The 24,101-nt window shown below is 37.0% G+C and overlaps 2 protein-coding genes and 1 pseudogene across 3 annotated transcripts; all 3 read right to left on the bottom strand.

Moving 5' to 3' along the window:
* Positions 1–6,313: 6,313 nt before the first annotated feature.
* Positions 6,314–7,909, bottom strand: LOC133716293 (uncharacterized). Its single transcript, XM_062142998.1, has 4 exons — positions 7,853–7,909; positions 7,679–7,751; positions 7,066–7,188; positions 6,314–6,522 (listed from the first exon to the last, which is right to left on the bottom strand). The coding sequence occupies exons 1-4, from the start codon at positions 7,907–7,909 to the stop codon at positions 6,314–6,316; spliced, it is 462 nt and encodes a 153-aa protein (XP_061998982.1).
* A 9,956-nt stretch (positions 7,910–17,865) lies between these two features.
* On the bottom strand, positions 17,866–20,474 carry LOC133716292 (large ribosomal subunit protein eL6z-like; annotated as a pseudogene).
* An 832-nt stretch (positions 20,475–21,306) lies between these two features.
* On the bottom strand, positions 21,307–23,660 carry LOC133718555 (protein CHROMOSOME TRANSMISSION FIDELITY 7-like). 2 transcript variants are annotated; one of them, XM_062145418.1, is made up of 6 exons: positions 23,436–23,660; positions 22,992–23,244; positions 22,806–22,901; positions 22,612–22,680; positions 21,848–22,191; positions 21,307–21,553 (listed from the first exon to the last, which is right to left on the bottom strand). In XM_062145418.1, exons 1-6 carry the CDS (start codon positions 23,609–23,611, stop codon positions 21,412–21,414), a joined length of 1,080 nt encoding a protein of 359 aa, XP_062001402.1. In that variant the 5' UTR covers positions 23,612–23,660; the 3' UTR covers positions 21,307–21,411. The 2 variants fall into 2 exon arrangements, with proteins under 2 accessions (XP_062001402.1, XP_062001401.1); XM_062145417.1 differs by having other exon boundaries at positions 22,992–23,262; positions 23,436–23,658.
* Between the last annotated feature and the right edge of the window lie 441 nt (positions 23,661–24,101).

The raw sequence follows: 24,101 nt of genomic DNA, 5'->3' as shown, positions 1-24,101 counted from the left end.
GGCCACCTCGACTGGTTCTAGGTAATTTCGACCCCTTCCAGTCATTTCTAGCTGACATGATAGTTAGGAAAGTTGTTAATCTTGATGAGACGAAGAATAGCAGCCCGACCCCAACACCATTGGTGGTGGTTGGCGGCGGCTCTGTCATTAACTCCGGCGGCCCTTTCCGGCCAACTCCGAGGGTCACAAGAACAGTTTCTGTGCATTTTTAGATTCTATATTTCAATACGATCATTTCGATATATTATAAGCAATTTTTGGATATCGTATGATTAAGTTATGAATTTTTACGTTTCGATCGATTTCAATCGTTCGATTTGTGATCTGTGGAGATCGGACCGTCCGATGGACTTGTAGTTTTGATATGTTGATCGTATGACTGTCCCGATGACTTTTTGTGGTCATGGGTGAAGATCCGACCGTTGAATCTTCGTATAATTATGAAATAGTGATCCTAAGAGCGATCTGTGAGGATCCGACCGTTGGATCATCGTTTAATTTCGATCCGACCGTTGGATCGTCGTTTAATTATGTTTCTGAGTTGTTGGCTAAGTTAAGATCATATTGGATTAGGTGATCGACGGATTGATTTGGCGGACGATTAGTGAAATCGTTGTTTGAGCTGTTAAGAAGACGCAGCGGGAATTTAGAGGTGAGTAAACCTCACATGGTTCATATTACGAACCAAAATTACTTTACTTATATCGTAATGGATTGAAAATGTTTTACGGAAATGAATATTTGTTTTAAAATACATGGGCTTGATCTTCTACGGTCCATAGGTAAGTAAAATGTATTTAAACTATAAAAGTGAATTTCTCGGTTTTCACTATGTGTGGTTTATAGTTGGTATTAGTGATCATTCCTGAGTGAATGATTACGTATATATATATTTACGTGGGATATGTATATTGGTTAACGTGTGATTGGTGTGATGACATGATTGAGAATGGATTGGTTATTATTCAAGCTATTATTCTCGCATTTAATTGTTGAATAATGAAATGTTGATCATGTGGTGTGAAAGCTATTCTATAAGTCCGATTTTGTATTTAGGGTCGACGTAGTGACCGGTATGAGGGAATCGGATGCTCTAATCCTAGATGGATGACGGGCTACGATTGGTTGAGTATAATAGATGCCACGACCCTTATCGGGTGACGGGCTAAGTTGAGTATGCGTATCGGATGTTCGAAACTATGATGATGGACTACAATATTGACAATCATGTCGGATGCCATAACCTAGGCCAGGTGATGGGCTACGATACAGTTAGAGCTCTAGTCTGTCAGTCACCGTATTTGTATAAATACGCTTGCGGGGTTTTGGGAAGAAAGATGTGAGTTTTGATCCCGTATTAATTCTTGGTGATTTGGAGTTGATGATTTTGGTGATCGATTGTTAAGATTGTTGATTGTTTACTTGAGTTAAAAGAATTGTGATTTAATAAATCAACCTTTCATTCTTGTTTACTCATACGGGCTTTCAGAAAGCTTACCGGATTTTGTGTTGTTGCAATCCCGGTACACTATTCAAACGGTGTAGCGGATAATCCTGCAGGTCAGGATAATCAGGGAGGAGACCGAGCTGGTTAAGGGTTGCAGCATTTACTTTATTTCCTTCTATTGTGAGGTTTGTTATGCTCAATTAGAGCTTTACAATTTTACTTTGTAAGAATGAGTTGTAATAATTAACTCGAGGTTTTCGAGTTTTGGAATTTGAGTGGCGTGTGGTGTAGTTGTTTATGAAAAAAATTCAGAACGTTATTTGACATAGTTGTTTAATTCATGTTTCGGATTTGAATTTGTTATTCAAAATTCGGGGCGTGACACGCAATCAGATCGGGTTTCGAGGAGGCCCAGGGCTCGAGCTCCCGGAGGACGTCAGCGACATCATCCACGACCCCTGCCTCGCCGGAAAACTACTTCCGGTCCAGGGTCTGCAGCCAGAAAGATGGGAGAAGAGGACATGGGTGCCCAGATCATTTTCTGGGTGCCCAAATCAGATATTTTTTTTTTTTTTAAGTAACGGGACAGAAGGAAAGGAAAAAAAGTTTTTAATGTCCCAATAGACATCTATTGGAGGGCAATAGATGTTTTTAAATTGATATAATCTCTTCGTTTTTTTTAATCAAAGTTTTTTTTGTCTAATTTTAGGAAAATTAGTTCTCATTCCGGCTATCGAAAATTCTATTGGAGGGCAATAGACTTCTATTGGGGGGCAATAGACGTCTATTAGGGAGCAATCCCCCAATAGACGTCTATTAGGGAGCCATAGACTATTGGGGCAATAGACGTCTATTGGGGGGCAATAGAGGTCTATTGCCCCTCTATTAGGAGGCAATAGATGTCTATTGGGGGCAAAAAAACATTTCCGGTGAGATTTTCAGCAAATTCCGGTGGGCGGTAGCCGGTGACCGGATTCCGGCAAAAGTTGGCCGGAATCCAGTGACCGGGGTGAGGGTAAGTCTCCTATGATTTTTCTCTCTTCCATTTTCTCTCTCTCTCTCTACGTAACAAAGGGGTGAGGGTAAATGCCCACAAGATAGGCCAAATGCCCAAAAACGAAGCTTCAGAAATTTATCACCCAAGAAAACAAAGGCCAGACAAAAAGTTTTTATTTTTTTGTTTTTAGTGACTGCAACATAGTTATTTACAAGGTTCTTGAACCGTAACCCCATTTTTAGAGAAAATATAGCTAAAAATTTACAGAAATGATCTACGAACCTAAAAACTGAACGGTCGAAATGCCGATTTGTAACCAAAATGCCTTTTTTTTTTTTAGTGACTGCAAGATAGTTATTTACAGGGTACCATAACCCCATTTTGAGAGAAAATATAGCTGAAAATTTTCATAAATGATCTACTCATAAGGACCTAAAAACTGAACGGTCGAAATATCGATTTGTGATCAAAAAAGAGTTGGTCTAATGAGTCATCCCTTTAATATGTGTGTGTGTGTATGTGTGGATCCTTCCACTGAGGGATTTTTTTTTTTGTCATTTTAAGGGAACTTTTTGTGGGGTCCATTTTTTAATTGTATTTCGGCATCTAGACCGTTCGGTTTTTAGATCCTAATTTATAGATCACTTTTGTAAATTTTCAACCAAATTGAAGATCGTTAAGGTATCGAATTAGATTAAATCAATGGACGAACTGAATCTGTCTAACCTAAACCGTTCATACTTATAATTGTAAATTGCAATTATAAATGTCTTAACGATCATCAATTTGGCTAAAATTTACATAAGTGATCTACTTATATAAACCTAAGATCTGAACGGTCGAGATCTCAATATGTGATCGAAAAGTGAATCTAATAAGCGACCCCTTAGAATGACTAAAAAAAAGTGATCTCTCATTAAAAGCAATCCCTGAATCTGAGGGCTGAAAATAAATGTACTATTTTAAGTTGTTATAGTTTCTGTTTTTGTATTTAATACATGTGGTTGAAATGCAATTGTCCCTCATAGTTCCTTAAAATTGTCTCTTATGTGAGCAATATATATATATATATATATATATATATATATATATCTATACTATTATTAAGAGAAGAGAGTTTGTCAACCAAAACATAAAATTTTTACCAAAATATCCCTTAAATATTAAAAAACATTTGAACTAAAATATTTGAGAAAGACAAAATGGTTAATTCACAAATAAAAGAAAAACAAAAGAAATTTAACAAAAAAAAAAATCAAAAATCAAAAACAAAATATGAATATGTGCAGCAATTTTCTCCACATTCTGTGGAATAACTTCTCAAGTAATTATCCACACCCATAGGGTGTGTTTGGGGTCTAGTATATATATATAGGGTTCTCTCTCGTTTACTTTAAGTATTTCAGGATTTTTACTATTTTACATTAGTATATGACCTAATTCAATGATTTCAACCGTTGATCTTTTAGATTCTTATGCAACTATTGTGTCTACAAAAAATCAACCAAATCCATAATCAAAGGTCACTCAAAAGTGTGTAAACAAATGTAGTCCGTTACATAAAATTAAAACGACCATTGTGCTAATCAAATGGTTAAATGTTTTCCAATTTGGCTAATTTTTTGTATGATTCATATGTGTGGGGATTACTAGAGAATGAATGATGTGATTATTAAAATACATGCTAAAAATAAAAACATCTTCACTTTAAGAGTTTAAGGACTTCCTCTCTTGATTCTCCCTATGTGTTACGTCCCGTATCTCAAATTTACCGGTTTACTAGTCATTTGGACAGTAAACGGCAATTACTTTCACTTTTTACTTTGTTTCGATACTTTTAGTGACCCTAAAAGTTGACTTTTTGTTCGGGTCAAAATTTGAGAAATTTTTCATCTGGAAAATCGTAAAGGACGTTAAACTGAGTCTGTTATATGTGGTACGTAAAAATCGGAGTTCGTATGCGAAAGTTATGGATAAAATTGTAAAGTTATTCATGATAAGTTTCTATATAAATGAAAAGTTACTGAAGTAGGTTTTCATTTCCAGAAACCTACCCACTCGGTAACTCCCCCCCCCCTCTATGTTCTATAACTCTCTCTCTCTCTCTCTCTCTCTCTCTCTCTCTCTCTAGCATATCTTCACCTCCAGGCAACCTCACGACGTGCCAACGGCGTCGTTGGCTTCGCCTCCTCCTCCCCTTGAAGCCTATGGCGGTGAATTGTGGCGGTTTGGCCGGAAAACAGCCCTATAATCTCAAAAACCCGACTGTAGCTATTTCGGAGTCATCGCCGGTTTCTCTCATTTTTGGCCACCACAGACGACCAAACCACGTTCATTAGAAGCGCTTTGAGCCACTCTTCATGCTCTCCAAACCTCTTGAGCAATTTGCAGCGTGGAGGAAGAAATCATAATTGAAAATTTTCATTGTATTTCGGGTTGCTTAATTGTTGGACCACTTAGAGGTATTTTCTAGACTTTTCCATAGTTGAGAAAGTTTTGGGAAATGTTGAGACAATGTTGTACATGAAATTTGGTAGCCATTGGTGGTGGTGGGCGGCACATGCCGCCACAGTAGGTGCCGTGTGGAAGCGCGTAGGGCAGGGTTTTGGTCCCTGTTTTTGGCCTATTAAATCCTACAATTATTTTAGAGTTTGAGTATATGAATTTGGTGAAGATTGGAAAAGTTTTGAATCGATTATGAATTTTTGAAAATTTAGAATTTCGGTTATCGATTTACGAGAATCCAACCATCGGATTTCTCTCGAATTTGCCTTAGAATTTGCAATGTGGATTGAAGGAGTTGAGTTCAAAGGAGATGTTTAGAATTTCGATTTCTAATTATCATAAATTAAGTCTCGGTTCTTGAAAAACAATTATTTATTACATTGACTGTTCAGGACAACGGATAATGCCAATTGAAGAAGAAATAATTTGACGGTCGTCGTAACCGGAATCTGTGAGTGGACTTTTGTTTTAAATGATGATGCATGCGTTTATTTCTTGCATTAATGCTTTATTTAATTATCACGTTATATTTCGAGCATATAATTTAGGGAAAAATTCATGAATAGTACCCGAAGTAAGGCCCCCTACGAATTTCAGTACATCAATTTCTAAAACATAAACTTTGGTACATGAGATTTCAAAACCGACCCAATAAACATACACGACATCAATGACGCCGTTGGTTTCGTACCAACTGTCGTATTTCAAGGGATAAAATGGTCTCTTCAACTTTTTTTACTTTGAGCACACAGCTATATCTCCTCTCTTCTTCTGGGCACCCAACTCTCTTACCCTCACTCTTTTCTTTGTTTAATTAATTTTTTATTTTTTCTTTTTCTCTCTTCTTCTTCCACAGCTCTCTATAGGCCATCATCAAGGAAACAAAAAGCTCTTGATTATCCTGGACAAGAAAAAAAAAGGAACAAAAAGTGTCAGTTAAATCCAACAATTCTAACGATAAAATGATGATGATAAATAAAAAAAGACAATCCATATGTGCAACAAAAGGAGCTGTATATGTTTTGAACTATTAAGTTGTTGTTTACAGTATGAAGATTCATAATAATCAGAAAAAGAAAAGAAAGACAAAAGAATAAGCCTCATAAGAAAGAAAGTCACCCGAGCTAAGAACTGGCTTTGATTATACAAGATACCTATTGCTCCACCATGTAGAATTTTAGCCACATGTTGTACATGGCAATGATTGGATGAAACTTACAAGGAGTTGATGAATATATTTTGAAACGACTAAGAGGAAATAGCATAACTAACCAGCCAAAAGTTTCTCAGTTGGGAACAATCAAATATAACTGCATTTCTTTCACATTTATATATTTTATGTAGAACACATTGGTACCTACTTCTTATAAACATTCATAAAAACTAGAAAACCATAAAATTAACTCCTTAAATCCAGGGAAAATCACTGACTTGAAAAATTGATACAGCGTTTCTCGAACTAGTCTATCATCATCACCAATGCGTTCACGCAGTTTTTCAATAACAGTGTACTTATGCAACCTCAACTCTTCTGGATGCTTAAGGAATAAATCCTTAATTCCCAACAATGAGTCTACAGAAAGAGATAAAACTTAGAATGTTAGAATCAAAAGTAGATACAATAGAAGAAAAATGTGGCAGATATACTTCCTAAAGACACAAGTATTGGAAAGAAAATAACTTATTCAAATTGAACACAGTAAATACAAAATGAATGTGCAGAATAATATAATCAACGATCTAGGTGACTTTATGATAAAAAAAAAAAAAAAGAGGTTGCAATCATAGATTTATGTCTGTGGTCTATATCCAAACATTGCAAAAATTGACTCCCAAATGCAGAGAAAATCTTAACCACCAAAATTAGGCATATACAGGTGTTAATCATATGCATTAAATTTGTTTTACCCTTTCTTTGGCTGCTGAAAAGAAAACTCAATTGAAACTTATGTTGTACATTACCACCGTTGGTTTCTCAACCTTACTTTATTATTCCCTTCTTGATTCTAAATGACAGATAATAAGGACACTGTTGAAGCTTTTTGAACTAAGGAGCATATTTTACAAGGTACCGTTAATGTTTTCAAAATGAAATCTTTAAATAATAGAGAAATACCTTTACGGACTTTTGAGCTGTAATGAGATGTTTGTTGAAGAAGCTCTTTCAAAGTCAAGCCTTTCTTATTCACTGCTAATCCTGCCTTCTCTGATGCCACACTCTGCTCGGGGAGAACAATTGCTGATCATAAATCACCCATATTTAATACTTAATTCCAGATACTGGTTCACCACAAGAAGTTGAACTAAAAATTCAGGAGCAACATTGATTCTGGTGGATAACATCTATCTTACTTTCAAGTAGAGAAAACAACGGCCAAAATTTCAGCCACTTCCACCATGATTATTATTTTTTTTTTTTTTTATGGTAAGGACCAAAGTGGCCTCCCTCCAAATATTATTAATAGAAAGAAGAATACAAGTGGGTCAGAGAGCAAACCCTCTCCCAGCACTACAAACAAAGAAAGAAACACTACACACAATGAAAAGAACACTCCAGAAAGTTCTAAAAACTGACAGCCAACTACCCATGCACCATCTCTAGCAAGAACCAATGATTAATAATATGTATGTTAAAAAGACGACAGAATGTTCCCTTTGATGTAGTAACAGAACATTTACAACAAACAATAGCTTTATATATATAATCCAAAAACGGATAAAGTCAATACCTTTAGATTTAATTTCAGTATTTGTAGCATTTTGTGCCGGTGGCAATTTTCTGCCAATCTTTTGCTTTATTTTCTGCAAACAACAAAATAAAACACATAACAAACAGAAAAAACACAGGATTCAAATGTTGAGTTTTCAGTGCATAGTAAACTCATTCACAAATAGCTCATTACCTTGAAGTCGATACCACGCTTTTGCATCTTCTTTGACGCATTTTTAGAGCCTGCCATTTATATCTCTACACCTCACACAACAACAAAAACAACACAAAAAATTAGCCAAACCTCTATAATCAAAGAATCAATTACTAATAACTAATCAAACCCCTCGAAACAACCCAACATTTCCAGAAAAGAGTAGACACAAATTCATATATACATAAGAGAAGATAGCCAAACGCCCAAACACTAATAGTATGAAATAGCGAAACAGAAGAAAAAAAAATATTTAAGAAAAAAACAATCTGATAAAAAAATTATCAAACTGTAAAAAGTTCTAACCTTGAAGTGAAGCTCTGATATTGCTACAGAGAACAACACCGTAAACACAAGAAGAAGAAGAAGCTCTTGCGCTCCACTCCAGTTATGAATTTAATTTAGGTTATGGGTCTTTAAATCTACACCGTCCCTGTGTATGTAGGCCCCACACACAGTGTGAATAGCTCCCAACTCCATTAGAAAATTCTTGGAGAACAAGTAAATCTTGGACAAATTTTATTATTAAATTTTGATTAGTGTTACATTTTTGTTGCTAATTATTTAAATTCCATTTTGGTCACAAAACATTTGAATCCCACTTTTGGTAACTTGTTCAAAACGAATGGCGAAGGTACACAACAATAAGGTGAAAGAAAAAAGAGGTCAAAATACCCACTCCTATCGATTCCATGCCCAGTTTCCAAACCTATATATATATATATATATATATATATATATATATATATATATATATATATATATATTCAATGTGATTTCCTAACAAATTTTCATCTCGATCTTGTTCTGCTTGCTTGTGTATTCAGAGCAGACAAGCCTAGAATGCTCAAGGAACATGCAACGTTGAAATTTATGGCGTTGATGGTTCGACCTAAAACCCCCTACCACATTCATGTAATAATGAGGAAGAGAATAAGATATGATCCGACGTACAAATTTGTTAGCGTAAGTTTTATATTCCATATATCAAGTAAGTTAATTTGGTTTATTATTGTATTTGCATACTCGCGAGATCGGACAGCGGATGAGTTTAGTATGGTTTTGAGAATTGAAGAGGGATGGAGGCCGCAAAGGTGAGAGTGAGAGTGAGTTTGGGACAATGAGAGAAGCAAGCGATTGGGATTGGATGGAGGGATGACTGGATGAGTAAGAAAACTGAGGTTTAGTGAAGGTTTTAAGATGGTGAACCTAGAACCGTCTTATTATTATGAGCGAAGATTTTGGGATTCCAGAGAACCCGGAAAGAGAGATGAATGTTCTTGTTCATGCTTTTATTGTTGGGTTTTATTGGTTTTTGTTCAGTTTGTAATGCATCCAAATAATCGAAACCTCAACACCACCATGACATCTTACTTCTTTTTCTTTCATTTCCCATTGATCTCTCATTCTTTTGCCCAGTGTCCATCTCAATCTCTTTGCCAGAATAATTTGATCCTCCAATGTCCAATCCTTCAAAAAAATAAATGGCCCAGAAAATTGTTTTTTCACTTTTCCTGGTGTAATAAGCATCTCAATTAAAGGGGAAATAAAATAAAATAAAAAAATAAAAAGGAAAAATAGCGACGAAGTCAGGGTTGTAATAAGAGTTTAGTAAACTACAAAGAAACCCTTGACAAATGATTATTTTGCTACTACATCCACAAAAATTTCAAATCATGCTTATAATGACAAACTTCTACACACAAAGACAAACTGTTATTTTGTTGTCATGTTTCAAACGGTTAATAACATATTTATAATTGTAACTTTCAAACATGAATAACTAAATATTTATTATTTTTTTGGTTTTTTTCACTAACAGTGTCTGGACACTTAGCGGACTTTCAATATGATACCTCAACTTACAATGTTATTAATGTGATACCAACAGTTTCTGGACACTTAGAGGACTTTCAATTATAACTTTAACATACAATATTATCAATATGATACCTGAACTCATACCTGTGGCCAATTTTCGTCACAAAGTTGTTAACTTGACCACGTGTAACGCACATGAGGCACTAAATGAGAGCAAAAAAATTGATTTACCCTTAAAAGTTATTTTCTTTTATCCTTCTTCTTCCTCCTAATTTGAATCATCAAGACCTCAAACTCATTGATGCCTAGTAACTACATAATCATATATATCATCAAAAACTACATAATCATATATAAGAACACTATGCTGAGTAATTCACATATATGAAAATGGTTAGCTTCCGATGAACATATTTAATTAATTACTTCGATTAGGAGTAATTTACACAAGGAACACCCATTCCCCCAAATCCAACACAACAATTGATAGGATCGAATCAGAACATGAAGGTTTAGCTTAGAACATGAATAAACTCATCCTCAGATGGATGGTGACATTGTTAGTGGCCTCTCCCAGCTCGCAGTGTGTGGCTGATTCTTAGGCTCGATGATGGCATGCGGAAGCCGTGGGACTGCCACGAGGCGTGGATGGAGCGCGGCGGCTCCAGCACTGTCGGATACAGCTTCTAGCTTGTGGCGAGATTGTGAAGCAGAGTCTCTGGTCCAAATGCCAAGCATTGAACAGAAAATGGAGATGAGATGAAGACTGCTACTGCTTTGAGATTGAGATGAGATGAAGATTATCTCTACTAATGTCTTTAGACTTGGATAAGAAATGACAAGTTTTTACTATTACTTGAAGATCGAGGTTAGCTACAACTGCTTTGAGATGAAGGTTAGCTCTGCTACTAGTTTGAGATAGAGATGAGAAGAAAGTTAGTTCTGCTGCTGCTTTGGGACCTTCCATTAAGATCACATTTTAAACAAGATCAATGAATTGTAGTTCATGCTCATACACAAGGCAGAATAAAGGGCTAACCAAAAGCACCAAAAATATCAAGGGAAATTCTAGTGTACTTGTGGGTATCTCATACCCACATTTACAAAAGTGACAACAAATTTGTTGTCAGAGTGGTAATGTTGAGTCCTATTTTGTGTAATCTTAGTTCTATTAATAGTAATTACACCTCTTACGACATTGTTGCAAGCTTTTGAACAAATTCGTTATCAATGTTGTAATTTTTTTTTAACTATATGTAGATAGTGTAAATGAATATGATAACTTTTGTTCTCAATGTTGTAATTTTTGTTTAACTATATGTAAATAGTGTAAATGAATATGGTAACTTTTGTTCTCAATGTTGTAATATTGGTTCAAATAATTGTAATTTTTTGTTCAAATAGTTGTAAATGAGTGTATGAGATACCCACAAGTACCCTAGCTTGTCTCAAATATCAATACTAGAGATCGAAACACATCCAAATCAACCTCTCCTCCCTAATACAATAAAACAATACGCCGTGTTGTACTCTCTTGGGCTGAGCTCTCCGTTTGGGGAGGATAGTGGAGTCTGTATTGCGCTTCCCCTTCTTCCATGCTTCTTTTAATTGATCCTTGAAACAAAAAATTAGAATCGATTAATTAAATTAACAAGAATAGTAAGGGAACCAAAACTGGAGAATAATGGTTAAGAAGATTGAAATTACCAGAAGATGGTGCACATCATCTGTGAGGAAGACGATGATCAAATTTAAAATAAACGTCATAATCATTGGAACACAACTTTCGTTTTGTAAAAATATCAACCGAAAAAAAAAAAGAAAAAAAGAGAAGGGGAACGGTACCAAATAGACACTGTCTTTGAATGCCTGCCCCAGTCGGACGAGCAGTGATGCGGCATCATTTCGAGCGGAACTGCGGAAGATGAGGGTTGAGCAGCGAGGGAGGTGGAAGGCGATTTTGGTCTTGGAGTCGAGGTGGAAGGCAATTTCGGTGGTCGATGAGAATCGCTGAGAATTCACACTCCACTGGCAACATCGTCGATGATGAGAGACTTGCAGACGTTGAGAACAGCGAGGCTGGGTGCTTGACAACGCCCTCTCTCGCTAGTCGCTAACTTAGCCTCTTCGGCTAGATTCACGATTGCCGAGACTGCCGTTTCTCTTAGTTTCACGGGAAATTCTACAGTACTGGGGGGGTATCCCATACTGGGGGTTTTGTGAATATTTGTGACCATTGGATCAGTAATATATCTAATGGTCATGGATATTCAACAAATAATTAACCTATTCAGCAGGTAACCTGTTAAAAAAAAAAAAAAAACACGAACGTACGGTTCGCTCTCTCAATCTCAATCTCACCCTCACAGCCTCACTTCGCCGTCGGTCTCAGTTCGTCACCGTGCCTCCGGCGTCGGGCCTCCGTGCGCGGCGCTCCTCCACTCCACTGCTCCTCCAGTCTTCCAGCCCACGGGTTCTCCACGTAAGTTCTTGTTTTTTACTTCTTCCAATGTTCTTGTTCTGATAAATTGAGAATCTGGGATTATGGGAATTATTGAACTGAGGTTGAATTGGAAAATTGAAATTTGAAATTTTGAATTGGTATTGTTCAATTTATTTCTGTCTTATTGATATCAACTGGGAATTTGGTAAAGGCGTAATGTTGAAAAGTTGGAAATTTGGTGAAGCTGGAATTCTGGATATTTGGGCGTTCTTGTTTATGTTGTTGGCTTGGTCAGATTGTTCTCGAAAGGACTTAAGGTCAGATTGTTCTGTTAAGGTCAGATTGTTCTGTTAAGTTTTCTTCTTCGTAGTAGGTAGCACATGCTACAAAGCACCATTGCCAGAAGAACAGCGACTAGTGCAATTAATACCAATCCATATCCACTTATGCGGCGCATCTGCATAGAGTAACTATTATGCATCATTATGCTTTGTGGTTAAGTAGACTTACCATCATTTCTGGGAGATAGCTTTGTAGTGTTTATTAGTCCTGGTACTGAGACTTGTATTTGAATCACTTCTTGATGATACAGTAGAGCCGCTAGCATTTGTTGGATTAAAGTAACCATTTTCTTGCTCAAATACATCACCAGAACGCCCACACTTAGTTGGCTGGTCCCAAAAAAGTAAGTGCATTCATAATCTTTGATGGTGTCTTACATTAGCTGTGAGGTCTACCACAGTCAAGATCTCAAGAGTGTTGCTTATTGATTCTTACCAATACAAAATATATATATATATATATATATATATATATATATATATATATATATATATATATATATATATATATACAGATCCTATCCAGAGCGGAGCTCCGCTTTGAAAATTAACGTGTGAAGTTCTAGTTTTTGGTCACTTTTCGATTGCATATCCACATCTCGACCGTTTAGTTTTTAGGTACTAGTGTATAGATCATCTCTGCAAATTTTCAGCCAAAATGATGATCGTTAAGGCATTGATAACTGCCTTAAAGCTAGTACGGTTCAGTCCGTCCATTGGTTTAAGCGAGTTAGATACCTTAACGATCATCAATTTTGCTGAAAATTTGCAGAGATGATCTATACACTAGTACCTAAAAACTGAACTGTCGAGATGTGGATATGCGACCGAAAAGTGACCCAAAACTCGAACTTCACACGTTAATTTCAAAGCGGAGCTCCGCTCTGGATAAAATCTGATATATATATATATATATATATATATATATATATATATATATATATGTGCGTGTGTGTGTGTATTTTGTTAGTGCCATTCATAGGTGTGGTGTACTGTTCAACATATCTAGGTACCTCATCTAGCTTATATAATGCTGCAAGATCTTCTAATGGAGCAGTAGCAATGAATACAGACTACTACAATGTATACTACAGCAGTAGCCAATTAATTAACCCAAAAGTAGAGATGGTTTCATAAAGTATATCCATTCATATAAGAACACAAGCAAATCTGAGAGCACCAAATAGGAACAATTTGAGTTTTACCTCCCATCTATACATACATATTTCAGTTCAGGAGTGTAAACAGCTTTTGAGCAATTCTTTTCAACATAATACAGGAGTCCCCTTGTTTGATCAATAACCCCTGACACACCTTTTGGAGGTTGTCTGCACAAAATATAGGTGACAATTATACGTCAGGAAGAAATTTGAATTAAGCTTTTGTCGATGGAAACACATAAGATAATATAACATGTTATCAGTAAGCAAGCAGCCCTCAAAGACATGGTCAGAGGGATCCAGAATTCTTAGCAAGAACTATGGCCGAGATCAATTTTATGGTTATGATGGAAGATATAGCTATCATGCGTATCAAAGTTTTGTTGATTTAAACTGCCATGGATCTTGGGATCAAGAAAATCCCACAATACTACCTCAATATGGCTTTGATCACCAAAATGGCTATGGTAGCCAGCATGGTTATGGGTCGGCCAACGAGCCGTATGATAATTGTGGCCAAACAGTTAATGCACCATACAATAGTTATGATTCAAATTATAATCATAACAACCAAGATGGCTACAACCAAATAGGATCCTACAACAATTTTGATGGCTTGAGTAGCCAGCCTGTATGGAAAACTCGACTAGCCGCGCTACAGCCCCTGTACGATCAACAAGTTGGTCACAATCAAATGGTTGAAGAAAATGTAAGCTCTTGGGGAGGTGTTGTAAAATCTTTTGAAAAAGCCATAAATGTCAACAAGATCATTCAAAAAGGGGTGGCAGAAATAGCTGCACACTTTTCTATTTTCAGAAAAGAGATGAAGTCACACCTGAATAAGATGAAGATGCTGAGACATCAAAAAATACTGAAGGAAGCACGCCACTATAACCACGACCATGACCTCAAAAAAGAAGTATCCATTGATGATCAGATAGAAACTCGGCCACCTGTTGTTCTTCCTTCAAATTTGGAGGCAAACATGGTAGGCCAAAATTTGCAAAATGTCAAGGAGAATGACCATCGCATGGTTGAGTGTACAATTAACGAGACTATTCATATGGATAGGTTTCTCGAAAAGAAAGTCAACCTCAACAATTCGCGGCTTGATGAAGATCTTAATCTTGTAGCCAAGGAATGTCGACTCGCTGAGCATAATGTGGTCAATGGTGGTGATCAGCTAATTCAAGATGTCATGCATGTTGACATGATTATTGGAAACAAAGCTGACTTGGAGAAGCCACTGTTAGATAAAGTGGAACCGAGTACATTTGAAGAGCATATAATTTCGGCTCACATGAAAGCTGAAAAGAAAACAAATCTCAATCATTCCCTTTGGTCAAAAAAGATCAACCTCGAAAATTTTGTAATTCATGCCGAGAATACAAGATGTTCAAAACTTGGGGTGAAACATTGTTGGCCACCTCCATAACGGCACATAAGATTTTTACATTTTATTTTCTTGCTTTAGTTTCCGCAAAAAAAAAAAATAAATAAAATAAAATAAAATAAAATAAAATAAATGAAAAGTTGTGTTTCTGGGAGCCGTTCAATTGCTCGGTAGGCTCGAGACTGTAAGGCCGAAATATTTCTATGATCACGGCTGGAAAAAATTTGAACGTCATTCGACAATGAGGACGACTTTGTTTATTAGTTCCTTCACCACTCGGCTCGAGCCGAGGCTCAAGGAATTAGGGAGGGAAGTCTACGATATTGCTTGACATGGGCTTGAATTAATCCAATTAATTGAAGGGAAGGAAAGTATATGCATGCACGTTTCCTTGGAAGACAAGAGCAGCGTTATGGAATGCTCGGCAAACTCTGAGGCCAAGATTTATAAAAAAAATTTCACAACTCATCAGCTTATGCCGAGCTATAAAAAAAAAAAAAACAAGAGAGAGAGAGAGAGAGACTCGACTAGAATTATTGTTCATGATGCTGAGCTATACCAATATTTATTATGCTAGTACCTTGAGGCCTAGTTACCTTAAAGGGAAAGCCACGGCTTGATTTGAAGCCGAGTTATAGAAAGAAAGGAGAGTTCGGCTAGCTTTCATGAAGCTGAAGTTCCAAAAAGTTTTTACCTCGACTAGACTTCATGAAGCCGAGCTCCATAAATTATTTGTGTTTTGACTCAGCTAGCTTTTATGAAGCCAAAGTTCATAGAAGTATTTACCTTTAGATAGATTCATGAAGCCGAGATCTATAATTTATTTTAACTCGGCTAGCTATTTTTGAAGCCGAGGTTCAAAAAAAAATACGGCCAAGTAAGGCCGCAATCAGGTGGCAGCCCAGTTGAGTTGCTTACAAAGAATGGAAGTGTACCAGACATGGCATGGTGTAGGTTGGAGCAGATGAGTTAGAAAAAGTAGGCCCTTGCCAAACCAAAGTACATCGGTAATCCTACAATCCCTTAACCACTCGGCATTGAAGCCGAAGCTCAAGGGACTGGGGGGCTCTGTTTGAACCTAAATTTGGCAAGGCCTATGTGACATTAAGCCAGGTCGCACATGAAGCAGGGCCGGGGTCATAGTGAGCCGTGATATAATAAATATTTAGCCGAGGCCCGACTCACTTCAGCTGAGGTCCGGCTCACTTCACCTCAGCCGAGGTCCGGCTCCCTTCACCTCAGCCGAGGCCCGGCTCACTTCAGCCGAGGTTCGGCTCAGTTCACCTCAGCTGAGGCTCGGCTCACTTCAGGCTCACTTCACCTCAGCCGAGGCCCGGCTCACTTCAGCCGAGTCCGACTCGCTTCACCTCAGCCGAGGTCCGGCTCACATGAGTCGATTTCTGGTTTACTTGTGGCTGAGAAAGTCCTATCCAAAACCCGTCAGAGACACTGATAGCATGACATTATGAGCAGATAAATGCCAACTTCTACGTTACAGCACTAAGTGTGGCTGTTACAAAATAATCATTGAAGAGTCATGATGGCTGATTGTCAGTTATGCACATCAAAGGAATTTTATTCTTAGAATTCAATTTGTAATCAATCCAGTCTCAACAATTAAGACTGAAATTGTACGTATTAGTTTTGTTATCTTTATTCTGTACTATAAAATGGGCCGTAGACATCTTTGTTAAAGGTCCTCGACCAAACGCTCTACGCGATTACACAAATTTTATCTCAGTACATTTCAATATTTCAGCAACACTTATCAATCTTCACGTGTTTATCTTATTGCTTTCTTTACCGGTATTTATCTTTCCTGCACTTTACTTTGTTGCTCTTTACATTCAAGCAGTTTATCTTCCTGCACTTTATTTGCTGCACCTTTACATTCCTGCACTTTACTTTGTCTCTACTTGCACTTTTATTTTCTGTTGTTTACTTTACGTTATTTACTTTATACAAAGTACGAAATCACAAAAAGAATCATCATCACTTCACTTTCACCTCAATCACCGAGTTACACAGCACGAAGACTGCGGCTAGTTAAGGCCGATCCGTGCTAAAGTCCTTGCATTCAAGGCAAAGAGAACCCCGCGGCCGAGATTGATCCTTCCTCGGCCCACAATCAACTGATCAGAAGTCAGATCGACGCAAGATCTGTAAACAGAACAAAACCTCGCTTGGCCTACCGGCCGCGAGTAGGCACGCCCGCTCACACGTCACCACTCCAGAAGGACACGTGTAAGCCAAAGAAGCCCTCGGCCTAGTGACACGCGGCCGAGACGATTTTTGAGCGAACACTTTTAGAACAGAGTTTTGGAGAAAAGTGAGATTCATCTCTGTTTATGCTTTATTTTTACTTGGATTTGTTTTTTTTGCATTGATTTTGGAGTTTTATTTATTCATTTGAGATTTTGATTTAATTTGCTGATATTTTGTTTTGTTATGAATTTCAATTTGCTAGTGGTTATATTCATTTTCATGTTATATGTTTCAGATGTCAAGTCAGGATGCATTAGATGAACCTCAACCTGAGATTTCAGACACTAATTTGCAAGAGTCTATAGCACGAGTAAAAACTCTCGAAAATAAATTAAGCAAGGGGTCGTGGTCGCCCTCGTGGTGCAAAGAATAAAAACTCTCGAAAATAAATCAAAACATGAACAATTTGTTTTAATAGAATCTTTATGAGATTGTCAAATGTTTGTTTCTTTTCACAATCATGAGTGCAAATCTCTAAGTTTCATTTCGTCATTCCTCCTCACAACTTCATCTAAAATGTTTCTTCCTAAGTTTTTTTTTTTTTTTTTTTTTTTTTTTCAAAATGAAAATCATAACATCCCTTGCAAGGCAATGCCGATCAGTACAAAATCTCGGATCTCAATGTGAACAGAACATACAATCACAATAAAGAAACAAACAAGAACGGGAACAAGTATCCTAAGTAAGAAACGAGCTGAGTGTCTAAAAGACATGCCAGACCTCAGAGAGAATCTTGTAGCTCAGTATGTCTTCAAGTCTGGGACAGCGTCAATGGACTTTATCAACGAAGCATCCACACTCTTCTGATCATCTTTCCTCTCTTGTGGGAACACTTTCTTGTCCTGCAATTTGTTGTTGGGAAAATATTAATAATGGAAAGAAAAAATGAAATAAGCTGGTAGGGTATTTATGATTTTCCAATAGCAAACTTGAACAAAATCTGTTGCAAAACAGATGGGTGTATCATGTCTTTACAAAAATGAAAACCAGATGAAACTGGCGTTGGAAACCAATTACATAAATTAAGTGTCAATAGCACGAGGACTCTATATAATTGTAACCTAACAGTTACAGAACATCTGTACAAACGGATTTACTTTTAGAATCTCAACACAGGATATACATGTATCTTATAAAAAGCCTATTTACATAACCAAAAAAAGGCAATGATGACACCTAAGTTTTACAATTTAAATACAGGAGAATATGAAACTTCATCAGGAAATTATAAATGACGAGTTGATAAGGCTGCTAACCTCTTTCTCTGCCTCAAAAAACTCTCCCTCCCCCTTCTTCTTCTTCTTTTCCACGGCCTTTCCGAAATACTTGTCATCAAATTTTTCCACATTAACCCCAGAAATATCGACCTTGGTGGAAGGCCAATCACGTAGGACTGATTCACACGTCTCAAAGGAACACCATTAATCTTGAATGGCTCTGCAATAGCACTCAAGTTAGATATACACTTGAATAAGTTCGTTGCAAGGAGCAGAAGGGAGACAAGTCAAACAATCAGAAAATCATTGGCTAAACCAATTCCAAAACTCTGTCTACAAAAATAACCAAAGAATTTTACTTCATCATACATTTTATTTATACGTAAGATCATAATCCCAACCAGAAATTCATCTAAAAGACTTAGATAAGGTAACAATGTATGTAAGACATGGTGATACTTTTGCAGATTGATGCATTCATTTCTCACTACGCTGTTACATGAAGTTATTCCAATCGCTATTCCCAAAAAAAAAAAACAATCCTTTCAATACATTTTCAATCTTTACACAACTAAACAGCAACTAGCTTAGAGTGCCTATTACCCAATAAATAACTAGTACTCAACTAACCAACCACCCTACAAACAATTGCAGTGTGCATAGGAGGTCATAATCTTCACATTAACACACAGAAAACGAAAGAACAAAACAAATAATACTTTTCTAAGAGAAACCGAAGCTCACCAGTAACAAGAAGCAACCCAGATGAAAGCTGCTTAAGGAAAACAACTCTCTTCCCCTTAAACCTTCCAGCCAGTATAATCACCACAGTCCCGGGTGTAATTACTAATAGAAACAGTAAGAAAAAAGGGAAAAATTTTACCTGCTTTGGGATCACCTTGAAGATTAAGAGTGGCTGAATACCGATCCTCCAAAGCTTCTCTCCCCCCTTTCTTACAATATACGGAGAAGCAACCTTCTCAATCTTCTACCACCTCTCTCCACGCCGCCGTAGACGGCGTCCCCGGAGCAGCCCCAAATCCCGTCGATTCAATCGGAATGCAAAGCTTCGCCGACCGCTTCCTCTTCAATTGCGTCACCGGAGACGACGATCCGGGAACAGCACCAGCTAGCGTGCTCAGAGACTTGGGAATCCAGAGCCGGAAGGGCAACTACCCAAATCAAAACCCAAAACAAGAAAATCAGAATTGTCAACCCTAAAACCCAAATCAAAACTCTAATTCTAAATCAAAATCAAATCTTCATGAAAATCGGTGAAGTTTGAATCATTGAGATGAGTCCATGTCACAAAAATGGTTCTTATGAAAACCCAGATGCAAACTGATATGAACTTGAAACCCCAAACTATGAAACCCAGAAAATGCAATCCAAAAACCCAAATTTCAATCAGACATTGAACTAGCTAGGCCTAAGTTTCGAACCTTACCCAATCTTTGGTGAAGCGACCGAGAGAGTGTGTGGATGAGACTATGAGAGACAGGGAGAGACTCTGAGAGAGCGAGAGAGGCCGAGAGGAGCTGAAAATGAGATAAGAGAAAATGATGAAAAATATTGTAAAAAAGGTCCTCTTTGTGGTAATTACAAAGTCTAGGACCAAATTTACTGGTTTATGAACCACTTTACAAAATTGAAGATGAATATGTTGTTTAGACTGAATAGAGCATGTGTCCTAACTCACGTAATAGAGATCTTGATTGTGTAATTGGGTGGTACCTTGTGTAATGTTCGTCATTGAGAAAATAATTATCTCTCTGACCTGCTTATTACGATATACAAGGACAAATGATGAAAAATGTTGTAAAAAATGTCATCTTTGTGGTAATTACAAGGTCTACGACCACATTTACAGGTTTATAAACCATTTTACAAAATTGAATACGAATGTGTTGTCCGGGTGGTAAATCTTCATATTTCACACTAAATAGAACATGTGTCCTCATTCACGTAATAGAGTTCTTGATTGTGTAATTGGGTAGTAACTTGTGTAATGTTCCCCATAAAGAAAATTAATAATTACATCACTGACAACGATTATTATGAATATAAGGACAGATGATGAAAAATATCGTAAAAATTGTTCTGTTTCTGGTAATTACAAGGTCTACGACCACATTTACAGGTTTATGAACCATTTTACAAAATTGAATACGAATGTGTTGTCCGGATGGTAAATCTTCATATTTCATACTAAATAACGCATGTGCCCTCATCTACGTAATAGAGTTCTCGATTGTGTAATTGGGTGATAACTTGTGTAATGTTCCTCATTGAAAAAATAATTACATCACTAACAACGATTATTACTAATATAAGGACAAATGATGAAAAATATTGTAAAAAATGTTCTGTTTGTAGTAATTACAAGTTCTAAGACAACATCTACCAGTTTATGAACCATTTTACAAAATTGACAACAAATGTGTTGTACAAGTGGTACATCTTCATATTCATACCAAATAGAGCATGTGTTCTCATTCACGTAATATAGTTCTCCATTTTGTAATTGGGGTAAACCTTTTAGTAATTACTCAATTTAGGACAATATTTACAAGTATATGGACAATATTACAAATTGATGACAAATGTGTGCTTAAAAATGTAATTTTAATTTTTTTAAATTGCCATGTGTCAAAATTTGAACGGGTAACCTGATGTCCTATTCATCAGGTTACCATCATATTAACTTGTTATATATTTAAAAAAAAAAAAATAAAAAGGTATCCCATACTGGGGGGTACTATAGTCTGTCTCTAGTGTCTGAAAAATTTTGAGTTATAAAATAATTAGGATCTGGAGTGTGGGTAGATCTTCCTCGAAAAGAAGGAAAAAAAAAAAAAAAAACTCAGCCTACAGAACAACTACAACCATTTATCTGTGTTATGAGACGACATTGTTTGTGTTGTACACCAAGAAATGTCCATTGCCAATATAATTTGATACCAATGCGTTTCCAGCCGATGTTAGTGGAGAGAATGCCAACTGAGAGTGCTCAAGGACAAATCCCATGCAGAAACTTTTCCTGTGATGGAAAAAGAATAAGAAAGCAACCAAATACTAATGAAAAATGCATCAAGAGAGTAAATCAATCTTTTAGTTTAGTGTTGTAAAGGGCAGAGATGGACTCATATACCACCAGTATTGCAGTCTTGCAGAAGAGAAAAATATAACATATCCTAGTTCCCAAGGACCTTGTTCCTTGGGAGTTTGAGATATCATACAATTGATGGGAATCAGAAAAGAAAATAAATAAAAAAGTCCCTCCAAAAGAGCACATAAGAGAATTAAAATCAAGGACTTGGAGTGTTTAAGTTACCTCAGGGCATCCAGTAAGTGGGTGGCTATGTGTTTTCTTCTGTTAGCTGGAGTGACCCAAATGGCTCTAATGCCACAGACAGCGGGTACTGCTTCCTTTTCACAAATGATAGCACCAGTGAAACACTCATTCAATGGTTCAGGAACAGAAGGGGCTTTTCTAATGACTTCCCTGTGAAATTTGATTTCCCCAAACTGGAGCGTAGTTAACTTTGTTTTATTTGTTTTCGTACTAGCAGAACTTGAACTTCCATCAACTGCACAAGATAGGACTTTGTGTGCTTTTGTTATAGGTTCGGCAATCAGACAGCCTACAATTCTTGCGGACAAAACAAACAGATACACCTGCAAACAAAAGGTTGAGATAAAATTGTAATGGAGATGATATCTACGAAATCATGCCATACAGAGAAAAAGAGATACAAAACCATTCTTTATTCACTAAAACTGTCAGAAGAGATGGTTACCAACTATAAATTGCAAGAATATAAATGCATGATACGCCAAAAAAAAAAAAAAAACCCAAAGACTCATATACGTGCTGAGGAAAGCACAAGTATATAGGAAACACATCAATTTGCATTGTTTTAGAATCACAGGTCATCACTGCTTTTGTAATAGTTCAAGAACGAGTCTTGAAGATATTCAAATTTCAACAACACACACAGAAATGAATAGTACTTCAAGAATTCTTAGCCATTTGGTGTAACAAAAACCCTGCTAGCATGTTTCTAATAGGACCAAGTAAGAGTGATTGATAGTCACCTTAAACAACTTGGGCAGAATCCACCCACTCCCAAGCTCAGTCTCCATCATTGTCACAACTTTCTCAACCTGCCACAATAAAATACTAGTCCTATTAAGCTAATTGTTGAGCTTCCTTTGTGCTATCCCACTTATCTAAGGTACTAACAATTGTAAATCATCCTCCACATTAGATCAACAACAAGAATTTGAACCTTGTTCCTCTGAGCAGGAGGATCACCATCCAACACCAAAAGAATCCGACCTCCTCCAACTTTAAGCGAATGAACAACCCTCTCATTGCACCAACCCTGCAAAACTCAATCAGCAACTTGACATAACAAGCACCCAAAATGAACCTAAACAATCTAATGCAAACACCCAAGTCATATCATTTGCACCTTGAATTGTATTCCGCGGGTATAGTCATTGTGAAATCCCTTGTGAGCCTTCTCATCCTCTTCATCTCCAGTCACATACATGACGCCGCACGCTGAACACGTGTGCAGAAGAAAGTCAGACTGACCCAAGTCTAAATGGTACTGAGCATAGCTTCTCTTCTTGTTCTTGGTCACTGTCTTTCCCAATACTGTCGATTCAGGCTTGGGAGAGTCGACATCCGAAATGGGTGTCTTTGCCAACTGGTTATCCCAACTACACTCACTCCCACCCCTTTCATACACAAAATAACAAAAAGGGTCAGTAAAATTTTCACTTCTGATTACGAATACAAAAGGGAAATCTAAGAAACTACATTAAACCCAATATCCTAAATACCCGAATTCAAAATAACACGTACAGAAACAACGATTTAAGATGAAGTGAAAAGTGGGTGAAGAAGATACCTTGGTGGGTTTGGAGCTCTTCGCTTGTAGGTGGAGAATTGTTGGTGTTGCTTCTTTTCCCAGATGCTCAATTCCTGGTCGTCGTCGTCGTCGTCGAAAATGGGAGGTGGGTCTGCTGGTTTGGGTGAAACAGAAGAAGAAGAGGGTTTGAAGAAGGCACTGATCTTTGATTGCATCGCATCAATGAATGAACGAGAGGAATTTGATTGTGGTTATTTTGGGTTATACGCATTATTAGTCGCTTACTTTGAATTGGCGCCCAAATTTTTTTGGGCAGACAATTTAATTAACTTTCCCGCCTAGCCTTTCAATTTTTATCGGGTCGGGTCGGGTCATGGTCCTGGGTATTTTCTTCATCAAAGCCCCATTTCGTTACCAACCATACTTTAATGTATCTTTAGTTCATAAACGAGGAAATTTTAGAGCACTTCACTGTATCACATTGGGTGGTCTTTTTTTATTCGGTAAGTGGGAGATCGTGAATTCTACTCACAATAGACTCAAGTTGTTATTTGATCAAAAAAATTGGGTGATCTTTTCTTCTTCGGTAACCCAAAACTTTTGGTTAATTTGTCTAAAGACAGTTATTTCAGGTGATTAACCCAAAACTCAACTTTGTTTACCCAAAATCCTACATCTACTCATACTTTGCATAGTAGATAGAAA

Source organism: Rosa rugosa, chromosome 6 (genome assembly GCF_958449725.1).
Source record: "Rosa rugosa chromosome 6, drRosRugo1.1, whole genome shotgun sequence".
Lineage (NCBI taxonomy): Eukaryota > Viridiplantae > Streptophyta > Magnoliopsida > Rosales > Rosaceae > Rosa > Rosa rugosa.
This window is presented reverse-complemented; position numbering and strand designations above follow the sequence as displayed.

Coding starts and splice junctions, on each gene's coding strand:
- LOC133716293 (XM_062142998.1), bottom strand. CDS start 7,909: ATGGCAGGCTCTAAAAATGCGTCAAAGAAGATGCAAAAGCGTGGTATC. Junction 7,752..7,852: donor AGCGTGGTATCGACTTCAAG/GTAATGAGCTAT, acceptor TGTTGTTTGCAG/AAAATAAAGCAAAAGATTGG. Junction 7,189..7,678: donor TACTGAAATTAAATCTAAAG/GTATTGACTTTA, acceptor ATTTATGATCAG/CAATTGTTCTCCCCGAGCAG.
- LOC133718555 (XM_062145417.1), bottom strand. CDS start 23,611: ATGCAATCAAAGATCAGTGCCTTCTTCAAACCCTCTTCTTCTTCTGTT. Junction 22,681..22,805: donor CTCCTGCTCAGAGGAACAAG/GTTCAAATTCTT, acceptor TTATTGTGGCAG/GTTGAGAAAGTTGTGACAAT. Junction 22,192..22,611: donor TTCTGCCCAAGTTGTTTAAG/GTGACTATCAAT, acceptor TTTTGTTTGCAG/GTGTATCTGTTTGTTTTGTC.